The 22,250-nt window shown below is 44.0% G+C and overlaps 1 protein-coding gene across 2 annotated transcripts in view; it reads right to left on the bottom strand.

The window, feature by feature from the left end:
* BLNK (B-cell linker) overlaps positions 1–22,250 on the bottom strand; it is a 77,307-nt gene that overhangs the window by 11,438 nt on the left and 43,619 nt on the right. For both annotated transcript variants that reach the window (XM_018041591.1, XM_018041590.1), the window contains 6 exons: positions 20,509–20,672; positions 16,218–16,299; positions 14,973–15,044; positions 3,719–3,791; positions 1,763–1,790; positions 920–962 (listed from right to left, as the gene is read on the bottom strand). In XM_018041591.1, the coding sequence (XP_017897080.1) occupies positions 920–962; positions 1,763–1,790; positions 3,719–3,791; positions 14,973–15,044; positions 16,218–16,299; positions 20,509–20,672 (462 nt within the window). The remainder of the gene's footprint in view (positions 1–919; positions 963–1,762; positions 1,791–3,718; positions 3,792–14,972; positions 15,045–16,217; positions 16,300–20,508; positions 20,673–22,250) is intronic.

The following is a 22,250-nucleotide window of genomic DNA, read 5'->3' as shown; positions in this document are numbered from 1 at the left end:
TCTAAGGCTTCACTATCACTCCAAGCTCCCTGCTCAGCAGGCATGGAAGACTATAAAGAATGGAAGGATAGCAAGCCAAAAGCATCAGAGGAAAGGCAGAGGAAAGCAAGACAACAAGAGAGGAGTCTGGAGGAAAGATGTGGGAAATGATGGAAGAGACCCAGCAGAGCAATGAAAGCAGACAGGTGAGTCATAACACACATTCAGAAAATGTCTACCATCCATCGTCAGAGACAGGTATGCCCGTGTTAACTCAGGAAATGGTAGCTTTTAACATTGAGTACCTTCAAGTGTGGCATTAGATGGGTACAAAGCTTTCATTTCTATGTAGTGTTTTAGGTCTTGAGATTATGAATGATTCTTCTGGGTTTTTTTCCTCCCAGTAGTTTTCAAATTCAAATTTTTTTAAATGGGAAAATTCTAATAGAAAGTACACATGGTTATGATAAAGGAAAGGAAGCCTTTGAAGGTGTACTAAGAAGATAGATATTTGAACTCAGGAAACATTATTTTGAAAACTTAGCATAAGAACTTGTTCAAACCAACAGATTTGTTAAAATTTCATTACTTAACTTACCCATTAATTCTGAGACATTGGAATGGTTCTAAATCAGTCTGCACACCTATGTAAGGTTGTGGTACAGTTTCTGGCAAATCATATCTGTCTACAGACAGGCAGGTTTGGGGCATGTCGACTGTGGCCTACTGCACAGATGTAGCTTGGCAAGCCCAGGTCCTGATCAGCTTTGCTACTCACTACTCATGGCAAAGTAAAGACTGTTCTGTTTAAAAATTGAGCTTTATGTTTACAATTGCCTTATAAATAATGAAAGAAATTTAGAAATATATTTGTATACAAATTTTTAATCAAAATAACTTGTAGAGGACATGCTCTTCCATCAAAGTAATATAGATTTACCTTCGCAAACACTTGAGACATTCTGTTGAGAGGCAACTGGAGTCTATTTAAAAAAAAAAAAGTAAGGATCTTCAATACAGTGGTACGTGGAAATAAAAGTCAAAACAATAATATTAAAATAAATACTGGAGAGAATATTTCTTTGATGCATGGCTTTTCTTTCAATGACAAGAGCAACCATTAAAAACACACAGTCCTCAGCTCAACCTTTGCATCAGTTGACAATGGACCAGCAGTGTGTCATGGAAGGAGCAGTGTCACTTTGGTGTGGGGTCTTCCCAGTCTGTCAGCAGGGCTGGAAGAAGGCATGGCCCCCCAGCAGCTGCTGGGCAGTAGCGCCTGTGCAGTGGAAATCTGGCTTCTGGCTTAGGTCTCAGAACCCCACTGTCTTGGTGTTTGTGGTTGTAAATGTCAGGCTACAGTGTAGATACCAGGTCAGGATGGGGTTCCTTAAATAGTGGGCTGGCTCAGGTTCCCCACGTTCTGGCCAGAATCTGAGTGTAGTCAGGACTGTGTGTCTGATGTACAGTTGTCAGTCATTAGCTCCCAGGCCAGCAGGTGGGGAAGCAGACCCAGGGCTTCCCAAGGGGAAGGCAGAGGTCACAAGAGGCAGGGAGCCTGGCCCCTGCAGCCACTTACTCAGTGAAGCCACAGGCTTCCTGGAGGATGGGACCCTCCCATCTTCCCTGCCTAACTGAGGATTCCAAGATTCTCTTGGACTATCCAGGCAGCAACAAGATTGCTGTGTTCCTTTTAGCTGAAAGCATTGTCAACTTTAAATAAATGGATAAGAATGAACAACGCAGGAAATATGAAGCACATTTAAATACACAATTAACTTACTGTCTTCAGTGGCATAGCTGTTTTCTTCCTGGGGGATAAAAAGAGATTGACTTTGTTAAAACACAGTAGAGATAAAGAGGAGCTGACAACTTATCATTTTACTCTCAAATATAAACTAGAATAATGAAAGTGATACAAGTGTCTAAGAAGATGATCCATGAAGGGCAGAGAGGGGCAGAAACAGGATTCAGTCATGATCTTCTGAACCTCAGATAGCGTCCGCTGACAGATGGCCAAGGGGTTAATGGGGATAAACAGGAGAGCCAGTTACCAGGGAGTCAAGATAACTGAGCTCTTGCTCCAGTTCTGCAATGAATTACTCTGTGACCTCAGGCCTCTCTCTTGGCTATGAGGGCCAGTCTGAGCTTTAGTTTCCTCATCTGTAATGTAAGGACCACAAATAGTATTTTCAAAGGTGCATGGAGATCCCTCCCTTCCCCCAACAGCACCCCAGGGCTACTGTCTGGGGCAGGAGGGTGAAGACGTGAGGGTGGCCAAGCAGGTGTGTTTGGCAGCCAGCGCCTCCCCATGCCAGTGGCCCTCCAGCCTCTGGTGACTCCTCTCTACTGGACATCTGCCTAGAATTTCACTCCAAACAGATAAACCCAAGACAAATGGCATGTTTGAAAACCACTGCGACCTCTGGTCCTGAGGGTTCTTGCATGAGCTAACATACCAGTTTGTCTTAGTTCAATAGAGACTGGACTCTAATGTTGTGCAATGTACTTAGTTGCTCAGTCATTTCTGAGTCTTTGTGACCCCATGGACTGTAGCTTGCCAGGCTCACCTGTCCATGGGGATTCTCCAGGCAAGAATACTGGAGTGGGTTGCCATTCCCTCCTCCAGGGGATCGTCCCAATCCAGGGATCAAACTCAGGTCTGCATTACAGGCAGATTCTTTACCATCTGAGCCACAAGGGAAGCTAAGGCTTTATAATTGTCATCTGCATTCATTCTAAATACTGGCTTTCTCTCTATCTCTCACTTTGTTTCAGCTGAGAGCTGGATGATTGGGGGAAGGATACTAACAATTCCCAATTCCTGGTACTGGGTTAGACTATTCACATGTTATTTAAACCCCACACTGTCCTTTTTAAGTGGGTATTTTTATTACATTTTAGAGATTATGAGACTAAGTAACGTCTGAAGGGATAAAACTAAGCCAAGAGAGAAGTGTGCACAGTTTTGCCTAATAAACCCCTGAAATTAAAAGCTTCTTTGCTTTACTCAAAGGCAGAATTAAGACTATAACCATGCAGGCCAGCCTTGGACACATTTAAGTGTGCTTTTAAAATAGCCTGTTGAGCCAATATGACATTACTGGGTCACTGTTTGTAGTATTAACACATTAGAGCACTCACCCAACAGTTTACAAAGTTCTTCTAAGTTCAGTGAGAAAGAATGACCCTCTCATCTCCATTTTGAAAGGAACCTTAGCAGTGTTGCTTTGACTGAACACCCCGTACAAGCTGCTCTGTGTACTCATTTGTTTACAGATCACTAACTACTTGGAAGAGAAGCCAAGGAGTAGAAAGGAGGAATGAAACCTGCTTATGGGTCTTAAAATATTCAAGCTCTGGAGCTTCTGTTTTGTGGAGCACAAGCCACTGAGCTCAAGATTTAACTGACAGCTTATGGGAGGAAAGACCACTAGTTTTTGATGTCAGCAGGGGCACCCAAAGTCCAACTTGGAGCATGCCTTGGACATGGAGATGAGTAGGGCAGGAGGGTCATTGCACACTCCAGGAGCACACCTATTGTAATGTTAGGTGTGCCTGCATCTGAGCTTGGGCACGTGTGCTCTTCTGGATGGAAATAGCAGAAAGACACCTGCCCCTCTTGGGCTCCCAGATACTCAGGCAGGACTCCTTTGTGGATTCCAGGCAGGCAGCTCACAGCAGTGATAGAGACTAGTTACTTAAATCACAGAGTTGCTTCTCTGCAACAGGAACTTACCCAGCCCTGGGCAGTGGGGATGGTGCAGCAGGCAAAGAAGCTGACTTGGAGTCCCAGGCTCCACTCTTGCGACCTGCACAGACATATACACAGGTCAGTCTCTGGGCCTGATGGCACAGTGAGCTGGCCTTGCTGGCAGGCTCAAAACACATGCACATTTTTTGTTACTTTCAGTTAAGCATATATAAGTAGTTACGTTGAAGTTTGGGGGGAAAACCTATCACAGGCAAAGGTAATGAAATACTTTTTAAAATGCCAATTTATAAGCTCAGAACTGGGGTGTTAATTAGGAACTCCCATCCTAACATTGCTAAATGACCTCTCCTTGTCCTTATGGGACAAGTTAAGAACCTCTGATTCTATGGGCTCAGTGAGAGCTCACAAGGGTTCATATGGGAGGGGGCTCACACTTGCATCTATAATCATTGCACATATGTGCACACCAGAGATACCCAGAGTCAGAGGGGCACAGACCCACCACTCCTGATCACACCTAGAGATACCAGTCATTCCTAACTGTGCATACTTACACAGTACACACACCTCACCTCACATTTGGAGGACACTTATTCATTCATCTCTGTATTCTCAGGGCCTTTACCCATTGCACAAATAGACACATTGAGAGAAGCAGCAAGCTGTTATCGAAATCTCATCTTCTGAAGCCACAAAAGGGATCGAAAAGGCCTTGTCCACTGTGCCCACTTCCCTTCTCCCTACTTGACCATCATTATGAGAGCGGAAGGTGAGAGACTGGAAAGGGAGCAGGCCTGGAAGGGGAGAGGCCTGAGCTAAGCCAGCCCCCTCAGCATCTCCTGGCTGCCTCCTCTCAAGCTGATATTCGCCTGCCTGGACCTTACTGCTCAGGGATATGAAGGCTCTCTATTGAATTAAGTTGAACTGAATGAATATTTTAATTAAGAACCTACGACATTTACAAGTTCACAGTTCCCAATGGACTTAAAGGGGATATGCTATAAATGTAGGTTGGACTTGCCCTCAGTCTGTATTATTTGAGTTTGCAAGATAAAGCACACATAAGCAAACGGTGAGGGGATAATCTATTACTAAGAATTATTGAGAGCCTGGTATGTGTAAAGCGCTTGGAAGTACTATGTTAGCTGCTGTGGAAGAGCCGAGTAGGCCTCTGCCTTCTCAGAATTTACAAGGGAATACAAAGGCACCCCACACCACCTCATCAGACAGGGCCACCTATTCCAAACACAAAAAAGGGGGAAAGGCCTTGAAAAGTAATAAGTGCAGACGTCATAAAGTTCATTCTCATGTACTTCACTAGAGTCCTTCAGGCTCTCGCTCAGAGCCCATTGACTTTCTTTCTACACACAGTCCTTACAAAAGGGCTAATTTCCATCAGCTCTCACCAGCGGCATCTGCAAAAGGAGAGGCCGCTCCCATGTAACTCTTACTTAGTTGTAACCTGACCCTGACATGATTTTTTTTAAAACACTTTGAAAAAGAAGCTACACTTGAAATTTTTAACATTTCCCGTGTCAGTAAACTGCAATATCAACTGAATATGTAGTAGTATGAGTCCAACTGTGTTTCATTAGCTAGAGCATCAAGTTGATATTGCTCTTCAAATTCTCAATATTTAAGACTGACATTGTGAGTGGGAGGTGCTTTCTTTGTGAAATACCCTTGTCTTGACTACCTAAATTTCAAGGGACTGAAGCAACTTAGCACACACATGCACGAACATGTAGAGAATTAACCAGATTCCCAGCTGGTGCTGTACTTGCATGCTAAGTTGCTTCAGTCATGTCTGACTCTTTGCAACCCCATGGATTGTAGCCCTTTGCCCCATGGACCGAAGAGCCTGGCGGGCTACAGTCCATGGGGTTGCAGAGTCGGACATGACTTAGCAGCTGGGCAATCACTAAGCAAAGTAAAATTATTGCTGGAAAGGGATTGAAAGTATTTGATGGTCAAAAGCATTGAGTAAAGTGAAAGGAGTGAGATGGAAAAGACTACACATTATATGACTCCATCTGTATGAATGTTCATAAAAGATAACTCTATAGCAAGAGAAAGCAGATCAGAATACCCAGGGCTGAGCATGGGAACATCATTGACCAAAAACGGGCATCAAGGCTCTTTTGGAGTTGGGGTGGACATGGTAAATTTCTAAAGTGGATTGTAGTGTTGGTTACAAAACTCTGCAAATGTAATGATTTTTTAAAACCATTGAATTATACATGTAAAATGAATGAGTTTTATGACTTATGCTAGTTATAACTCATAAAGGATCTCAGTAAATATGATTATTGCTATTTTCATCTTATCCTCTTGTTATCAACCACTTCAGTGTCTCTAGATGCTGGGCACTGGGCCAGGTACTTCACATGTGTCACTTATGAGCCTCCCATGGGATCAAGGGAGTAAACAGGGGCTCCCCTGTTAAGGGGAAGGTCCACTGCCGAAAGCTAAGGTTATTCGTGTTGAAAGCCGAGGCTGGCCGTATCCTCTCCAGTCAAAAATCTCATAATGTTCCCCTGGGGGCATGATTGGGCTGTCAGACTCACTTGCTGCTTCTCCCTGTTGTGGGGAAAGATTAGTGAAATAGAGGGGTGCTTTTGTGGATGCCCATGGGAGGATGGAAAATGACTCCTCCAAGGCCAGTGACCCTTCCTGTCACTCTGGCTGAAGTCAGACCCTTGGGCATGGCTCGGGAAGGACAACATCATACCCTCCTTACTGCCAGGATCCCCACTTCCTGGTAAAGTTGAATTCTTGGTTGGAAAACTCCAAGGCAGAAATGGGGGATGCAGCAGAAGGACATGTGTCCAAAAGCATACTAACAAAAGAGAAAAATCAGCTCTGTTTAAATCACAGTGAGCAAAAAATTATGCTAATTTAAAATTATTTATTTATTTATTTGGCTTCGCTAGGTCTTAGTTGCGCATGCAAGATCTTCAGTTGTGGCACGCGAAATCCTTAGTTGCAGCATGTGGGATCTAGTTCCCTGACCAAGGATCAAACCTAAGCCCCCTGCACTAGGAGGTCAGAGTCTTAGCCACTGGATCACAAGGGAAGTCCCTATGTTAATGTTTGATTTAACAGCACAAGCTTTGCATAAGCTGCTGGTTACTAAGTTTTCTTAACTGGGAAAACAATGTACCCTTAGTTTTTCCTTCTACCACATGTATTTTATACTGTTCATACTGTTCAAGGGGTTCTCAAGGCGAGGATGCTGAAGTGGTTTGCCATTCCCCTCTCCAGTTGGACCATGTTTTGTCAGAACTCTCCACCATGACCCATCCGTCTTGAGTGGCCCTACATGGCATCACTCACAGTTTCATTGAGTTAGACAAGAGTGAACATCGACATTTTAGGAATCAGTGAACTAAAATGGACTGGAATGGGCAAATTTAATTCAGATGACCATTATATATACTACTGTGTGCAAGAATGCCTTCATAGTCAACAAAAGAGTTGGAAATGCAGTACTTGAGTGCAATCTCAAAAGCAACAGAATGATCTCTGCTTGTTTCCAAGGCAGGCCATTCAATACCACAGTAATCCAAGTCTATGCCCCAACCAGTAATGCTGAAGAAGCTGGAGTTGAACAGTTCTATGAAGACCTACAAGATCTTCCAGAACTAACACCCAAAAAAGATGTCTTTTTCATCATAGGGGACTGGAATGCAAAAGTAGGAAGTCAAGAGATACCTGGAGTAACAGGCAAATTTGGCCTTGCAGTACAGAATGAAGCAGGGCAAAGACTAACAGAGTTTTGTCAAGAGAACTCACTGGTCATAGCAAACACCCTCTTCCAACAACACAAGAGAAGACTCTTCACATGGACATCACCAGATCATCAATACCAAAATCAGATTGATTATATCCTTTGCAGCCAAAGATGGAGAAGCTCTATACAGTCAGCAAAAACAAGACCGGGAGCTGACTGTGGCTCAGATCATGAACTCCTTATTGCAAAATTCAGACTTAAATTGAAGAAAATAGGGAAAACCACTAGACCATTCAGATATGACCAAAATAAAATCCCTAGAGATTATACAGTGGAAGTGACAAATAGACTCAAAGGATTAGAACTGATAGACAGAGTGCCTGAAGATCTATGGACAGAGGTTCTTGACATTATACAGGCGGCAGGGATCAAGACCATCCCCAAGAAAAAGAAATGCAAAAACCACAGTGGTTTTCTGAGGAGGCCTTACAAATAGCTAAGAAAAGAAGAAAAGCTATAGGCAAAGGAGAAAAGGAAACATACACCCATTTGAATGCAGAGTTCCAAAGAACAGCAAGGAGAGATAAGAAAGCCTTCCTCATTGATCAATGCTAAGAAATGAGGGAAAACAATAGAATGGAAAGACTAGAGATCTCATCAAGAAAAGTAGAGATACCAAAGGAATATTTCATGCAAAGATGTGTGCAATAGAGGACAGAAATGGTATGGACCTAACAGAAGTAGAAGATATTAAGACAAAAGGTGACAAAAATACACAGAAGAGCTATTCAAAAAAGATCTTCATGACCCAGATAACCATGATGGTGTGATCACTCACCTAGAGCCAGACATCCTGGAATGTGAAGTCAAGTGGGCTTTAGGAAGCATCACTACAAACTATGGTAGTGGAGGTGATGGAACTCCAGTTGAGTTATTTCAGATCCTAAAAGATGATGCTGTGGAAGTGTGGCACTCAATATGCCGACAAATTTTGAACACTCAGCAGTGGCCACAGAACTGGAAAAGGTCAGTTTTCATTCTAATCCCAAAGAGTGTTCAAACTACTGCACTGCACTCATCTCACACGCTAGCAAAGTAATGCTCAAATTTTTCCAAGCCAAGCTTCAACAGTACATGAACTGTGAATTTCCAGATGTTCAAGCTGGATTTAGAAAAGCCAAAGGAATCAGAGATCAAATTGCCAGCATCTGTTCGATCATCGAAAAAGCAAGAGAGTGCCAGAGAAAGATCTGCTTCTGCATTATTGATTATGCCAATGCCTTTGACTGTGGATCACAACAAACTGTGGAAAATTCTGAAAGAGATGGGAATACCAGACCACCTCACCTGCTTCTTGAGAAATCTGTATGCAGGTCAAGAAGCAACAGTTAGAACTGGACATGGAAGAATAGACTGGTTCCAAATTGGGAAAGGAGTACGTCAAGGCTGTATATTGTCACCCTGCTTATTTAACTTCTATGCAGGGTACATCATGCGAAATGCTGGACTGGAAGAAGCACAAGCTGGAATCAAGATTGCTGGGAGAAATATCAATAACCTCAGATATACAAATGACACCACCCTTATGGCAGAAAGTGAAGACAAACTAAAGAGCCTCTTGATGAAAGTGAAAGAGGAAAATGAAAAAACTGGCTTAAAACTCAACATTCAAAAAGCTAAGATCATGGCATCTGGTCCCATCACTTCATGGCAATGGAGAATGCCATGGCATGGGGAAACAATGGAAACAGTGAGAGACTTTATTTGGGGGGGGGGCTCCAAAATCACTGCAGATGGTGACTGCAGCCATGAAATTAAAAGACAATTGCTCTTTGGAAGAAAAGCTATGACCAACTTAGACAGCATATTAAAAAGCAGAGACATTATTTTGCCAACAAAGGTCTGTCTAGTCAAATCTATGGTTTTTCCAGTAGTCATGTATGGATGTGAGAGTTGGACTATAAAGAAAGCTGAGCACTGAAAAATTGATGCTTTTGAATTGTGGTGTTGGAGAAGACTCTTGACAGTCCCTTGGACTGCAAGGAGATCCAACCAGTCAATCATAAAGGAAATCAGTCCTGAATGTTCATTGGAAGGACTGATGCTGAAGCTGAAACTCCAATACTTTGGCCACCTGACGTGAAGAACTGACTCTTTGGAAGAGACCCTGATGGTGGGAAATATTGAAGGCAGGAGGAGAAGGGGATGACAGAGGATGAGATGGTTGGATGGCATCACCGAGCTGATGGACATGGGTTTGAGCAAGCTCTGGGAGTTGGTGATGGACAGGGAGGCCTGGCATGCTGCAATTCATGGGGTCGCAAAGAGTTGGACACGACTGAGCGACTGAACTAAACAGAACTGAACTGAGCAACTGAACTGAACCAAACTTAACATGTATTTTATGAATCATCCTTTATTCTGTTTTACATATGATGTTGCTAAATTTCCCTATTCTTAATAATCCAGTGTTGACATTGTAAGCCTTTGGGATTTAATCTCTTTTAGCTGTTATAGACACCCTATATATATCGTTAGTGGGGCTTGCACACTAGCTGAAGCATCCTATACTCTCATGCACTGCTTGAATCCTGACAAAATGCATAAAGACATTGTATTTAATAACTTCAGAACAATTTGGGCTACAGGTAAAATTCAACTTGCACACTAGCAAGGAACTGTAAATTCCAAAACTCTGCTCACTGCCCGCCCCCCATTTTAGGAAATAAAGAAATAAGAATATTTTAAAATGCAGTTTTCTTAGAGGATGCTCAGAAATACATGCCTTGAGTACCACCTTCTGACAAAAGTACAGAATCAACCAGACCTTGAACCACCTTCTAAATGCACTGCTGCTGCTGCTGCTGCTGCTGAGTCGCTTCAGTCGTGTCCGACTCTGTGCGACCCCACAGACGGCAGCCCACCAGGCTCCCCCGTCCCTGGGATTCTCCAGGCAAGAACACTGGAGTGGGTTGCCATTTCCTTCTCCAATGCATGAAAGTGAAAAGTGAAGTTGCTCAGTCGTGTCCGACTCTTAGTGACCCCATGGACTGCAGCCCACCAGGCTCCTCCATCCATGGGATTTTCCAGGCAAGAATACTGGAGTGGGGGTGCCACTGCCTTCTCCAATCACAATGGGCGACTGTCTTTCAGTTTGTTTAGACCAGTGGTTCTGAACGGGGAGTGATTTTGTCTCCCTCCTCCAGGCAGTGACTGGAGACATCTTTGCCAATCACTGTTGAAGAAGGGGGTATACTGGCATCTAGTGGGCAGGGGCTAGAGATGCTGCTGAACAGCCCGCAATGCACAGCACAGCCCCCACAAGAAGCACCTAGCCCCAAGCGCCAACTGTGCTGAGGCTGGAAAAATGTGATTTAGAGTAAAACTTTATACGGAAAGAAAGGAACACTTCCCTGAGATGTGCACAGGCTGCTCTATCAGACTGGTCTTGAATTAAGGCAGATTGAACAAGTGATTCTGGACAACAATAATAATAATAATAAATCACAAAGAGCTTGTATTTTATGTATGACTCATATCTTTTTACTCATTTAATGCTCACAGTATCCTGAGGCATAGGTGCCATTTTCTTAATTTTTTTCAGTAGGGGAAACAGACAGGGGGATTACTTAGCTTGCTTGAAGGCTAGTATCTAGTGAGTGTCAGAGCCAAGGCTTGGACCGTCTGGCTTTGGAGTCTGGGCTAAGTCCCACTACTGTGCTTCCCAGGATGGAACACTGAGAGAGAAAGCCTGTCTTTGCGCCTAATCCAGTGCGTGATCCTTGGCCAGCACCATACTAGCCATCAAAGAGCCAAGAGCAACATTAACCAGAAACAAGTGTCAAGCTTCCCTTATAGCTCAGTTGGTAAAGAATCTGCCTGCAATGCAGGAGATTCCAGTTCAATTACTGGGTCAGGAAGATCCACTGGAGAAGGGATAGGCTACCCACTCCAGGATTCTGCAGTATGGGAGACTTGGGTTCGATCCCTGGGTTGGGAAGATCCCCTGGATAAGGGAAAGGCTACCCATTTAGTATTCTGGCCTAGAGAATTCCATGGACTGTATAGTCCCAGACACAACTGAGTGACTTTCACTTTTAAGTGTCACGGTGGGGTATTTTGATAGGGACACCTGAAAACTTAGCACTGTCATGATGCCTATAGGGCACTTTCTGAAGCCTTTAAAGGGCAATGGTTCGATTACTCAAAGACATAGGCCAGGAGTCTGATTATTCATTTTACAAAAATCATCTCTGAAAACTATACTGTTTGCATACTCAGAAACTCCCTCTAAATGTTCAGGTTTGTTCCTTAAGTTAACTCACTTCCTTCTTCCTCCTGAACTTTCTTCTGTCTATATCCAACAGTCATTTAACCAAGAAATTATTTTCTTGTTCAAGTTTGGTTTCTGCATCTGATGCCTCTAGTGATAAAATTTAGCTACGCTAGATTAATGTAAAACTAATGAATAGGAAATCTAGTGGGCTAATGCCTTCATAATGGGGCCATATAATTCCTTAAAGACAGTCAGAGTTGGGGGGCTCAATTGCTCTCAATCAACTGACCCACCTACCATTTCAGCACCTGCTCTGAGCAGGACCTGTCTAGGCCCTAGAAACACAAGTATGAGCAAGGCATGGAGCTGAGAGTCTCACAGGAAAGACAGAGATCTCAGGAAGGATAGGGGATAAACGGGAAGTGCAGGGTACAATAGGCGCGTACACCGAGGGGATCTAGCCCACTGTGGTATCAGGAAAGGCCTCCTGTGTCAGCAATACTAAGGCAGTGTCTTCAAGGAGCTTGCAACATACTTAGGGAGATTAGACTGAGACCCAAAGCAATTGGAGAATAGGTGCAGGCTGAGTATAAGTGGGATGAGACTTATGGCAAAGAAAAGCTCTCCGAGGGATAAAAAAACATAGGAGGTTTCCAGGAGGGGAGACTTCAAGCTGGACTTTGAAGGATGTGTAGAATTTGCTGTCATAAAAGTGAGAACACAAACAAATGCCAGAAGGCAGGACCCATGAAAAACAGGCTGATTGGAGTATCACGTGTGTTTTAGGAAGAAAACGTCCATGTAAGGCAAGAAGAGCATTTTAAGTGTAAGCGCCAGAGAGAAATAAACTATTGTTCTAAAGGAGTGCTTAAACCTTCATTTATCTGTTTCAATGAAACATTTTCTATTCCAGTAATGACAGCACTTCTCCTGAGTTATCACAGGTCAGGAGTCTCTATTTCAGTTGGGAAGAAAGCAACCTCTCCATGATGTTTTAGGTTGGTGTGTTGACATTTGTTCCCAGGAATGAAGATGAGCTGGATAAAATGACTCTGACCACTATGCTGCTGGTATAAAGAGCTCGCGGGTTCTGAGGGTGAGGAGAAGTAAGAACTTGTGAAGAGGGTGAGCAATTGCACAGGGAATGAGTCTAGGAAAACATACTAAAAATACTCTTCTTTCATTTTCTCTCAAGGACCATGTCACTGAAAGCAGAGGTCGGTCTCCCAATCTCTGTGTTGAGCCTTCAGGTCTGGGAGAGAAGGGAGTGTGTGTGTGTGTGTGTGTGTGTGTGTGTGTGTGTGTTGGGTACCCAGTTGGGGAGAGGATGAGGAGGAGAGCTGTGGAGGAGGCTCTTACGTCTCTCTGTGCTGTGATAGGGTGAGGGGACACTTTTGAGCTGTGGTGTTGGAGAAGACTCTTGAGAGTCCCTTGGACTGCAAGGAGATCCAACCAGTCCATTCTGAAGGAGATCAGCCCTGGGATTTCTTTGGAAGGAATGATGCTAAAGCTGAAACTCCAGTACTTTGGCCACCTCATGCGAAGAGCTGACTCATTGGAAAAGACTCTGATGCTGGGAGGGATTGGAGGCAAGAGGAAAAGGGGACGACAGAAGATGAGATGGCTGGATGGCATCACCGACTCCATGGACGTGAGTTGGAGTGAACTCCGGGAGACGGTGATGGACAGGGAGGCCTGGCGTGCTGCAATTCATGGGGTCACAAAGAGTCGGACACGACTGAGAGACTGAACTGAACTGAACTGATGGGCGTTACTCAGCGCTGTGGGTCTCAGTCTGGGAGTTGCCAGACCCTACAGAAGAAGGTCCCTTGGAGAAGGAAATGACAACCCAGTCCAGTATTCTTGCCTGGAAAATTCCATGACCAGAGGAGCCCGGTGGGCTACAGTTCATGAGGTCGCAAAAAGAGTTGGACATGACTGAGTGACTAAACAGCAGCAACAGGAGACACTTAGGAACCACTGGGAGTTCATGGTTTGGGTAGGGATGGCATGGTACAAACTGTGTAATGGGATGAAGCTAGCAACATTTGGAAGGGTCAGAAGCTCATCTCAGTGACTGAGGAAGAGCCTAGAGGCAAGGATGTGCTTAGTGGACTCTGTTAAGACAGAAGGTATGAAGTGTTAAAGAAAGTCTGGTTAAGGTGGTGACAACTAATATAGAAGAGCTGCTGCTGCTGCTGCTAAGTCGCTTCAGTCGTGTCCGACTCTGTGCGACCCCATAGACGGCAGCCCACCAGGCTCCCCCGCCCCTGGGATTCTCCAGGCGAGAACACTGGAGCGGGTTGCCATTGCCTTTTCCAATGCATGAAAATGAAGTCGCTCAGTCGTGTCCAACTCTTTGCGACCCCATGGACTGCAGCCTACCAGGCTCCTCCATCCACGGGATTTTCCAGGCAAGAGTACTGGAGTGGGGTGCCATTGCCTTCTCCGAAACAGAAGAGCAAATTCAGGAAAAAGGCAATAGGATTGGGAAAGAGCACAAGCACGCTGAGACGTGGAGCCCGGAGGCTGAGGTGTAAAGAGGGATAGGAATGCCCAAAGGGTAGGAGTGATGGGCGCGCTGAGCTTGCGGTGGTGGGAAGGAAGGAGCGTTAGGTCTGGACACCAGAGGGTTATTAGCTTAGACCACCAAAGCGAATACAGGAGAATGGATACACCCGAAAGAAGTGAAAAATAATGGTCTGCTGAGCACCTACTGTATGCCAGGCACTTAAGAATTTCCCACTCCCATTTTCAGAATTCTGCTGTCTCAGGGCTAGGGCTGTTATCTCCATTTACAGATGAGAAAATGTGATGCTTGGAGAGGTGAAGTACAAACCCAGCGCGATACAGTTGAGAATGGGGAGCACTGGAATGCTTGGCTCAGAACCCAAGTTCTTAACCTGCACGATATCCTGCCAGAAGAGCAGAGGGCTGAGGCTGACCTGTGCAGGCATCCTCAGTCAGGGGAGGGGAAGAGGAGGAGAAACCAGTGAAGTGCCCAGAGAGGTCAGATGAAGACCAGGGTGTGGCTGTTGGAGACGCAGGGACGTGGGGACGAGGGTCCCCCACACAGGTGCCACCACACAGTGGATGAACGCGAAAAGTCTCTGTTGCTACTTATGAAGACATTTGGATATACAAGGGATTGCTTCATAACATTTGTTCTGAGTTGTTTATCTTATTTAGAGTGGATTGAAAGCCAAATCCCCAAATGTAATCATTTCACAATAAAAAAACAAAAACACCAAATCATATGTATATCCTACCTGGAGCTGTCCCTGGAGGAGAGGCTGACTTTGAGGAGTTATTCGGCTTGATTGATCTATTTACGACAGGAGCTGAAACACACAATCATATATATATTAGGGTTATGTGTATATATTGCAGACACAGTCTACTGATGGAGATTTGCACTTATGGAAAAATGCATGGTAGAAATAATGGTCTAGACTGGATAATTTGCAAAGAATGGGAGACACACTTAATTAAGCACACAAGCCATTAAAAGTAGCCTTTTCAGAAGAAAAAATGAAACATTTTTCGAATGAATATGTTAATAATTAAAGTGAATACTTGCTTGGAATTTCATTTGCCAAACTGGGGGTCTCAGAGATGAAAGAGTTTGTTTTTCATCAGGGGAACATGTATTAAACTAACAAGTGGAGGGGCCAAATTAATAGCCCTGCCTTCCCTGCCACACATCATTTCTCTTGGATTTTGTAGGTTTGGGGGTATGGGGGCATTTCATTTGTACTTGTTGTTTTGTGGTTATGGGTGAATTCAGGAATCCTGGAGGGCCTAGACTTTGTTGTTGATATTTAGGGCGTGAAGGAGAGGGCTGTGACGTGATGACACCGTAAAACCTGAGTACCGCTACTTCGGAGTCAGGTTTATTAGATGAATAGCGTTACTTGAAGAGGCAGCATTTATACAGGATTATATTCTCCATAGCGACTATGTCCAAAGTAATCCTGTGGGTACGTGGCATGGGCTTTTAAAGATAATTTATTTGTAACTGCATTTGTTACTTCTTGAAGGATTTACAAATGAAATGTTTCTTGTGGGCCTGACGTAGCACTAAGTTTTAAAGAATTGGAACACAGAGCATATTTCATTCTTTCATTTCTCAGTCCTCTGCAGAAATTATTCCTGGTACAATATTTGTAAGGTTAGCCTGGTGGCTCATGACCTCATTAGTATTAGATTTTATGAGAAATCTATTCTTAGTGAAGAGCTAAAGAGAAGAACCTAGGTGCTTTTATAATTTGGGAAGACAGTATTAAATCATGGAAGAGGATGGAGAAAGAAGAATCAAGGTTGAAAAACACAAGCATGGGTTGCTCACTATGCTCTCTGATGGACCAGCCACTCAACCAAAGAAGGCAAATGCTGTGGCCGTGGAGCAGAGGGGTCTCAGCAGCATCATGTCTGAGCCCTTTGGTACTTGCGAGCAAATAATGCCCCAGTCAACTGGTAGAAGTTTTCAGGTGCTTAAAACTGCAAACTCTTGCCTTTTTCAGATGGGACTGAACTGTCTTCTGTGGGATGAATATAGTTTTCATCTTCATCTTCCACAGGGACCACATAATCAGCCTAAAAGAAATACAGAAATGCTGTACATTTGCAGTTTATTGGATAAGAAAGAGTGATATTAAGAAATTTTTCATAATCCATATACCATTAAACGTTATGATGTAAAGTGATTTGGTTACTTCTAGTATATTCACAGAGTGCAACCATCACAACAATTATCTTTAGAACATTGTCATCACTGCCAAAAGGAACCCTGTGCCCAGTAGTCACTCCTAACCGCCCCCTCCCCTGACCCAGTCAACCATGAACCTTCTTTCTGTCTTTAAGAACTGCCCATTCGGGACATTTTATGTAAATAGAATCATACACTATTAAAATATGCAGTCTTTTGTGATTTCTTATGACAGTAATTTCAAGGATTAGCCACGTTGTACTACGTATCACTACTTCATTTCCTTTTATGGACAAATCATATTCCATTGTATGATTATACCCCATTTTACTTACTGTTTCTACCTTGGGGCTGTTATAAGTAATGATATGAACATTAATGTACAAATTTTGTGTAGATGGACATTTTTCTTGGGAATATACCTAAAGATGGAATTTCTGGATCATATTGTAGCTCTATATTTAATAGTTTGAGTAACAGTTGTTTTCCAAAGTGGCTGCACTAATTTTTCATTACCACTAGCAATGTATAAGGGTTCCAATTACTCCACATATTCATCAGTACTTGTTATTGTCTTCTTTTTTATTATAAGCATCCTTGTAGGTATGAAGTGGTATCTAACTGTAATTTTGATTTGCATTTTCCTGATGGTTAATGACACTAAGCATCTTTTTGTCTGCTTATTGGCCATTTATATATATTCTTCAGAGAAAAATCTATTCCATCCCTTTGTCCACTTTTAATCTGGTTGTTTATCCTTTTTATCTTTAGATGATTAAAGTTCTTTAAATGTTCTAGATATAAATTTTTATAGATATATAATTTGCAAAAAAAATTCTCTCATTCTATAGGTTGTCCTTTACTTTCTTTGTGGCATCATTTACAGCACAAAATTTTACATTTTAAAGTACATTTTATCTATTTTTTCTTTTGTTTTATCTAAGAAACCATTGCCTATTCCAAGGTCATAAAGATTTATACCTATGTTTTCTTCCAAGAATTTTATAGTTTTGTTAATAGCTCTTATACTCAGTCCTATGATCCATTTTTATCTAATTTTTTAAGATATGATGTGAGATAGGAGCTCAATTTCATTCTTTTGAAAACAGTGGATGACTTTATTTTGGGGGGCTTCAAAATCACTGCAGATGGTGATTGCAACCATGAAATTAAAAGACGTTTACTCCTTGGAAGGAAAGTTATGACCAACCTAGACAGCATATTGAAAAGCAGAGACATTACTTTGTCAACAAAGGTCCGTCTAGTCAAGGCTGTGATTTTTCCACTGGTCATGTATGAATGTGAGAGTTGGACTACAAAGAAATCTGAGCGCCAAAGAATTGATGCTTTTGAACTGTGGTGTTGGAGAAGACTCTTGAGAGTCCCCTGGACTTCAGGAGATATAACCAGTCCATCCTAAAGGAAATCAGTCCTGAATATTCATTGGAAGGACTGATGCTGAAGCTGAAACTCCAATACTTTGGCCACCTGATGCGAAAAGCTGACACATTTGAAAAGACCCTGATGGTGGGAAAGATTGAGGTCAGGAGGAGAAGGGGACGACAGAGGATGAGATGGTTGGATGGCATCACTGACTCAATGGACGTGGGTTTGGGTGGACTCCGGGAGCTGGTGATGGACAGGGAGGCCTGGTGTGCTGCGGTTCATGGGGTCACAAAGAGTCGGACACAACTGAGCGACTGAACTGAACTGAACCGATACAGTTATCTTAGAACTATTTGTCTAAAAGAGTGATTTTTCCTATTAAATTGTCTTGGCACCTTTGCCAATAATCAATTGACCATAAATATGGGGAGGGAGTGATTTTGTAAGAGTTATTAAATGTCCACTTGAGTTTCTTCCTTAATACATTTCATGTGAAAATTTAACAGCTTCACATACATTATTTCACTGAATTCTTTCAATAATACCTACCTATTAAGTTAGGTATTTTTTAAATTTTATTTATCCTTATAAATAAAGGATAAGGAATTTGAGATGAGGAATTTGAGAAAAGTTGAGTAATCTGTCCAAGGTCAAATAAAATCACAAAACTGATACCGTGCAAGGACAGGTCCTGGGTCTGTGCTCTGGGCACCAGTGAATCCCTTGAACATTTGTGTTGAATGAAGGGCTGGCCTTTTGTCAGCGGATGCTGGAGAGGTAGTCCAGGACGGCCATGTAGCACCTGGGCTCTAGCATCTCATGATCTGGGTCCAAATGCTGGCTCTAGCATACAGCTCTTCAACCTTGGACAAGTTTTTCAACCCCTCCTCACCTCATCTGTACCATTTCCTCCTCTGTAATGGGGGTGATAATAGCACGTACTTCATAGGGTTGCTCTGAGGGTGTGATGAGATAATACACACAGAGGGCTCAGATCACCAGCCGATACACAGTGCTTGTCAAGTGCTAGACCCTCCTGTCATTACAGGGCAGTTGCTCCTCCACCCCCCGCCCCAACTCTCTGCTCAGCCTGTAACCCATATTTTGCCTGTAACCTGTATGGCAGAGCTACACACTTTTATTTGTGCTTGTATTTGACTTCTTCCTTTCCTATCTAATGTCTTGGCCAGATCTTAATGTCTTCTATTTCTTTTTTAACTCTTCCTCATCTTGATTGCCCATCTCCTCATTCCAGAATGTATCTCCTCCAGTCATCCCCTTTCCCCGCTGGTTCAGACTTGCCTGAGCCACCGCCACAAAGCTGTTATTAGCAAAACTCGGCCTCTCCCCACTGGGGTCCACCTCCAGTTATTCACAGAAATGCAGAGCCTCACGTAACTCACAGTCTTCATTTGTATTCTGTGTCTGAGTTGGTATCTTCCTATAGACCCTCTGAATGCTGGAAGAATTCACAGTGAGACCTTAACCGATGGTCTCCCTACCGTGTCCCATGCTCAGATTCTCCTTGCCACCTGTTCACACCCTGAAAGGGCATCATCCCCTCGGACTGACAGACAGACTGAGGATTGACAAACCAAATTCATTCTCAGTCTGCTGACCTCCTGACTTAAATTGTCCCTGGAGAGGGGGGTCATAACCTCAAGTGCTTACAGGCAGGCATGGAATAGCAACTGGGCATGTGCAGAGTCAGGCTGTGTCCACGCCTTGTATCAGTGGTGAAGATGATGACAAATGGAAACAGGGGCCGGGGAGTCTCAGCTGAGTTGGAAGGGTGCCATGAGGCTCAGCTGCTTCGAGGCCATGACTGGCCATGTGTTGACAGGCCTTTGGTTTTCAGGAGAAACTAGAAAAGCAGATTTTATAAATAATCTAGAATATGGTAGAAAGGAATCCAATTTATACAATACATAGAATGCTTCTTTGTGTGAGACACTGAGTTTAGTTAAGTATTTATATTCCTTTCTTAAATCTTTAAAGGAACCTGAAGAGATGAAAAGATGAGACTCAGAGAGGTTATCTGATACCTGCTGCTGCTGCTGCTGCTGCTAAGTCACTTCAGTTGTGTCCAACTCTGTGCGACCCCATAGATGGCAGCCCACTGGGCTCCCCCGTCCCTGGGATTCTCCAGGCAAGAACACTGGAGTGAGTTGCCATTTCTTTCTCCAATGCATGAAAGTGAAAGTGAAGTCGCTCAGTCGTGTCCAACCCTCAGCGACCCCATGGACTGTAGCCTTCCAGGCTCCTCCATCCATGGAATTTTCCAGGCAAGAGTACCGGAGTGGGTTGCCATTGCCTTCTCCATCTGATACCTAAAGTCACACAACTAGTAAGTGTGAAGTGGGAATTTGGGCCTGGATGCTGCCTCTATTTTATTTAAAAAGTCTCTCCTTTATGTCTCCTGTTGGGCTACAAATTATACTAAGGTGGAAAAGAAGGTCATTTCACAGCATGTTTGTAAGCTATAGGTTTTATCACCTATAGGCATTTAGAAACAGTTGCTTCTTCAAGAAGCTGCGGTACCATTATGTCTGGTGATGGTTAAGAGTTGCCTTTAATGTTGTTTTCTTTCTTAGCCTGTTGCACTTGTGTACTCAGTCGCTCAGTCATGTACGACTCTTTGCGACCTCCTGGCCCCTGCATCCAGCCTTCCCCGTGGTCTGGGCAGGCTTCCCCGGACAGATTTACTTTACCTCATCCTCAAGGAGCTCTTTGGGTTTGGGTGGGACTTGAGGTTTATGCAGTGAAGTGTTGGCCGGCAGAGAGGTGGCCAGTCTCGCTTTTGCCGAAGGCCAGTTGGGTTTACTGGGAAGAGTCTTGCTGAAGGGTGGAGACTGCCTCTGGCTTGATCGGTTGTCTTGAGAGGAACAGCAAGAACAACAAAACATAAGATGAAAGGGTTCTGGATCATTTCCTGGGCAGAAGCCACCGAGTTCTAGAAAGTAGAAAACTACCAGCATCCATGTAGCCAACATGCTATTGACTGGGGCATTCCTTTAAAGAGTATGACAGGCAACAATTTCAACAACCCATTGACCTACATTATAAAAACCAGAACAGTATCCTCCCAGGGAGCCATGAAACCCACAGACCCAGGAGAGCTGACAGTCCAAGCATGCGGCTAAATAGAGTAGATGGTGACCTTGGCAGTGTCGGGGGCTAAGGGGAACAGTAATCCTCAGTGGGTTCACTTTGCTTCCTGAAGCCTTAAGTGCGATGATTCTCAATCCTGCTTACACATACGAGCCACCTGTGAAAGTGAATGTGTTAGTTGCTAAGTCATGTCTGACTCTTTGTAACTCCATGGACTCTACCCGCCAGGCTCCTCCATCCATAGGATTTTTCCAGACAAGAATACTGGAGTGGATTGCCATTTCCTTCTCCAGGGGATCTTCCTGACCCAGGAATCCAACCTGGGTCTCCCACATTGCAGGCAGACTCTTTACTATATGAGCTACAAGGGAAGCCCCTAGGAACCACCTAGGAGCTTTAAAAAAAATGCCAAGGCCCCACCCCAAACATGCAGTTTAAAACTTCTGGTGAGGGACCTTTCATTATAGGTTTTAAAAGTTCCCCAGGTTATTCTAAGGTATATGCAGGTCGCAACTACTCATCTGGTAAAACTACACATTCCTCCCCTCAATGGTTTCCTTGAATGGGGGGGGAGGCGGGGAGTTGTGAATCCCCTGGTCCAGGGCCATCCTCAGCAACTGTTGCGGAAGGAGTCCAGTCTCTGAAGTCGAGGGCCCTGGGTTCAGTCCCCTGCTCTCCACCCACCAGCTGCCCTCCTTTGGGCCTCTTCTTCTTTATGTCACCTCTCTGGGACTCACATTCCTCATTTTAAAGATGAAGGTGGCTAATTATCCACTTCAGAGAGTTATTGTAGGGGTTAGGAAGAAAACAACAAAGGCAGGGGGAACATTGTGTCTGACAGACAATGCCTAGTAAACAGAACTAACCTTACCTGCGTCATGTGATGGAGGGCTTAGGCAACAGGGGTCTACCCAGTTGATCTGTGAGCGCAGATTCTGACTGATCCATTGTAAGAAAATCTTAGCATGGGAATAACCTGGTGGGTTCCCCATCCTGGAACAGCGCAGGTGCCTACACTGGCTCCCTGCTTCCTCTGGCCCTGGCTCAATGCAGCAGCCCCTGCCTCTGCCTGCCCTGCTCTGCTCTTGTCCTGGGGCCTGGTCCAGCTCTCAGCCCATGCTTCTGTATCGCTGAAGTTGTGTGGTTCACTTCACATTGGGTGCCTCCCAGGAGCCTCTTTCCGGTAGTGTAGCTGTGTTAAGGCACCAAGGCATCTACTCTGCTGTGCCTGTGACAGTTTTTATAGCTTTATTGGCAGCTCCTGGAGTTTACTGAGATTTCTTAACATAAGATTTAAGCCCAGCAGAAGTAGCAAAGCACAGAAAACAGGCTCTGAAGAGAA

This window comes from Capra hircus, chromosome 26 (genome assembly GCF_001704415.2).
Source record: "Capra hircus breed San Clemente chromosome 26, ASM170441v1, whole genome shotgun sequence".
NCBI lineage: Eukaryota > Metazoa > Chordata > Mammalia > Artiodactyla > Bovidae > Capra > Capra hircus.
Note: the sequence above shows the minus strand (reverse complement) of the source record. Positions and strands in the feature narration are given on the sequence as shown.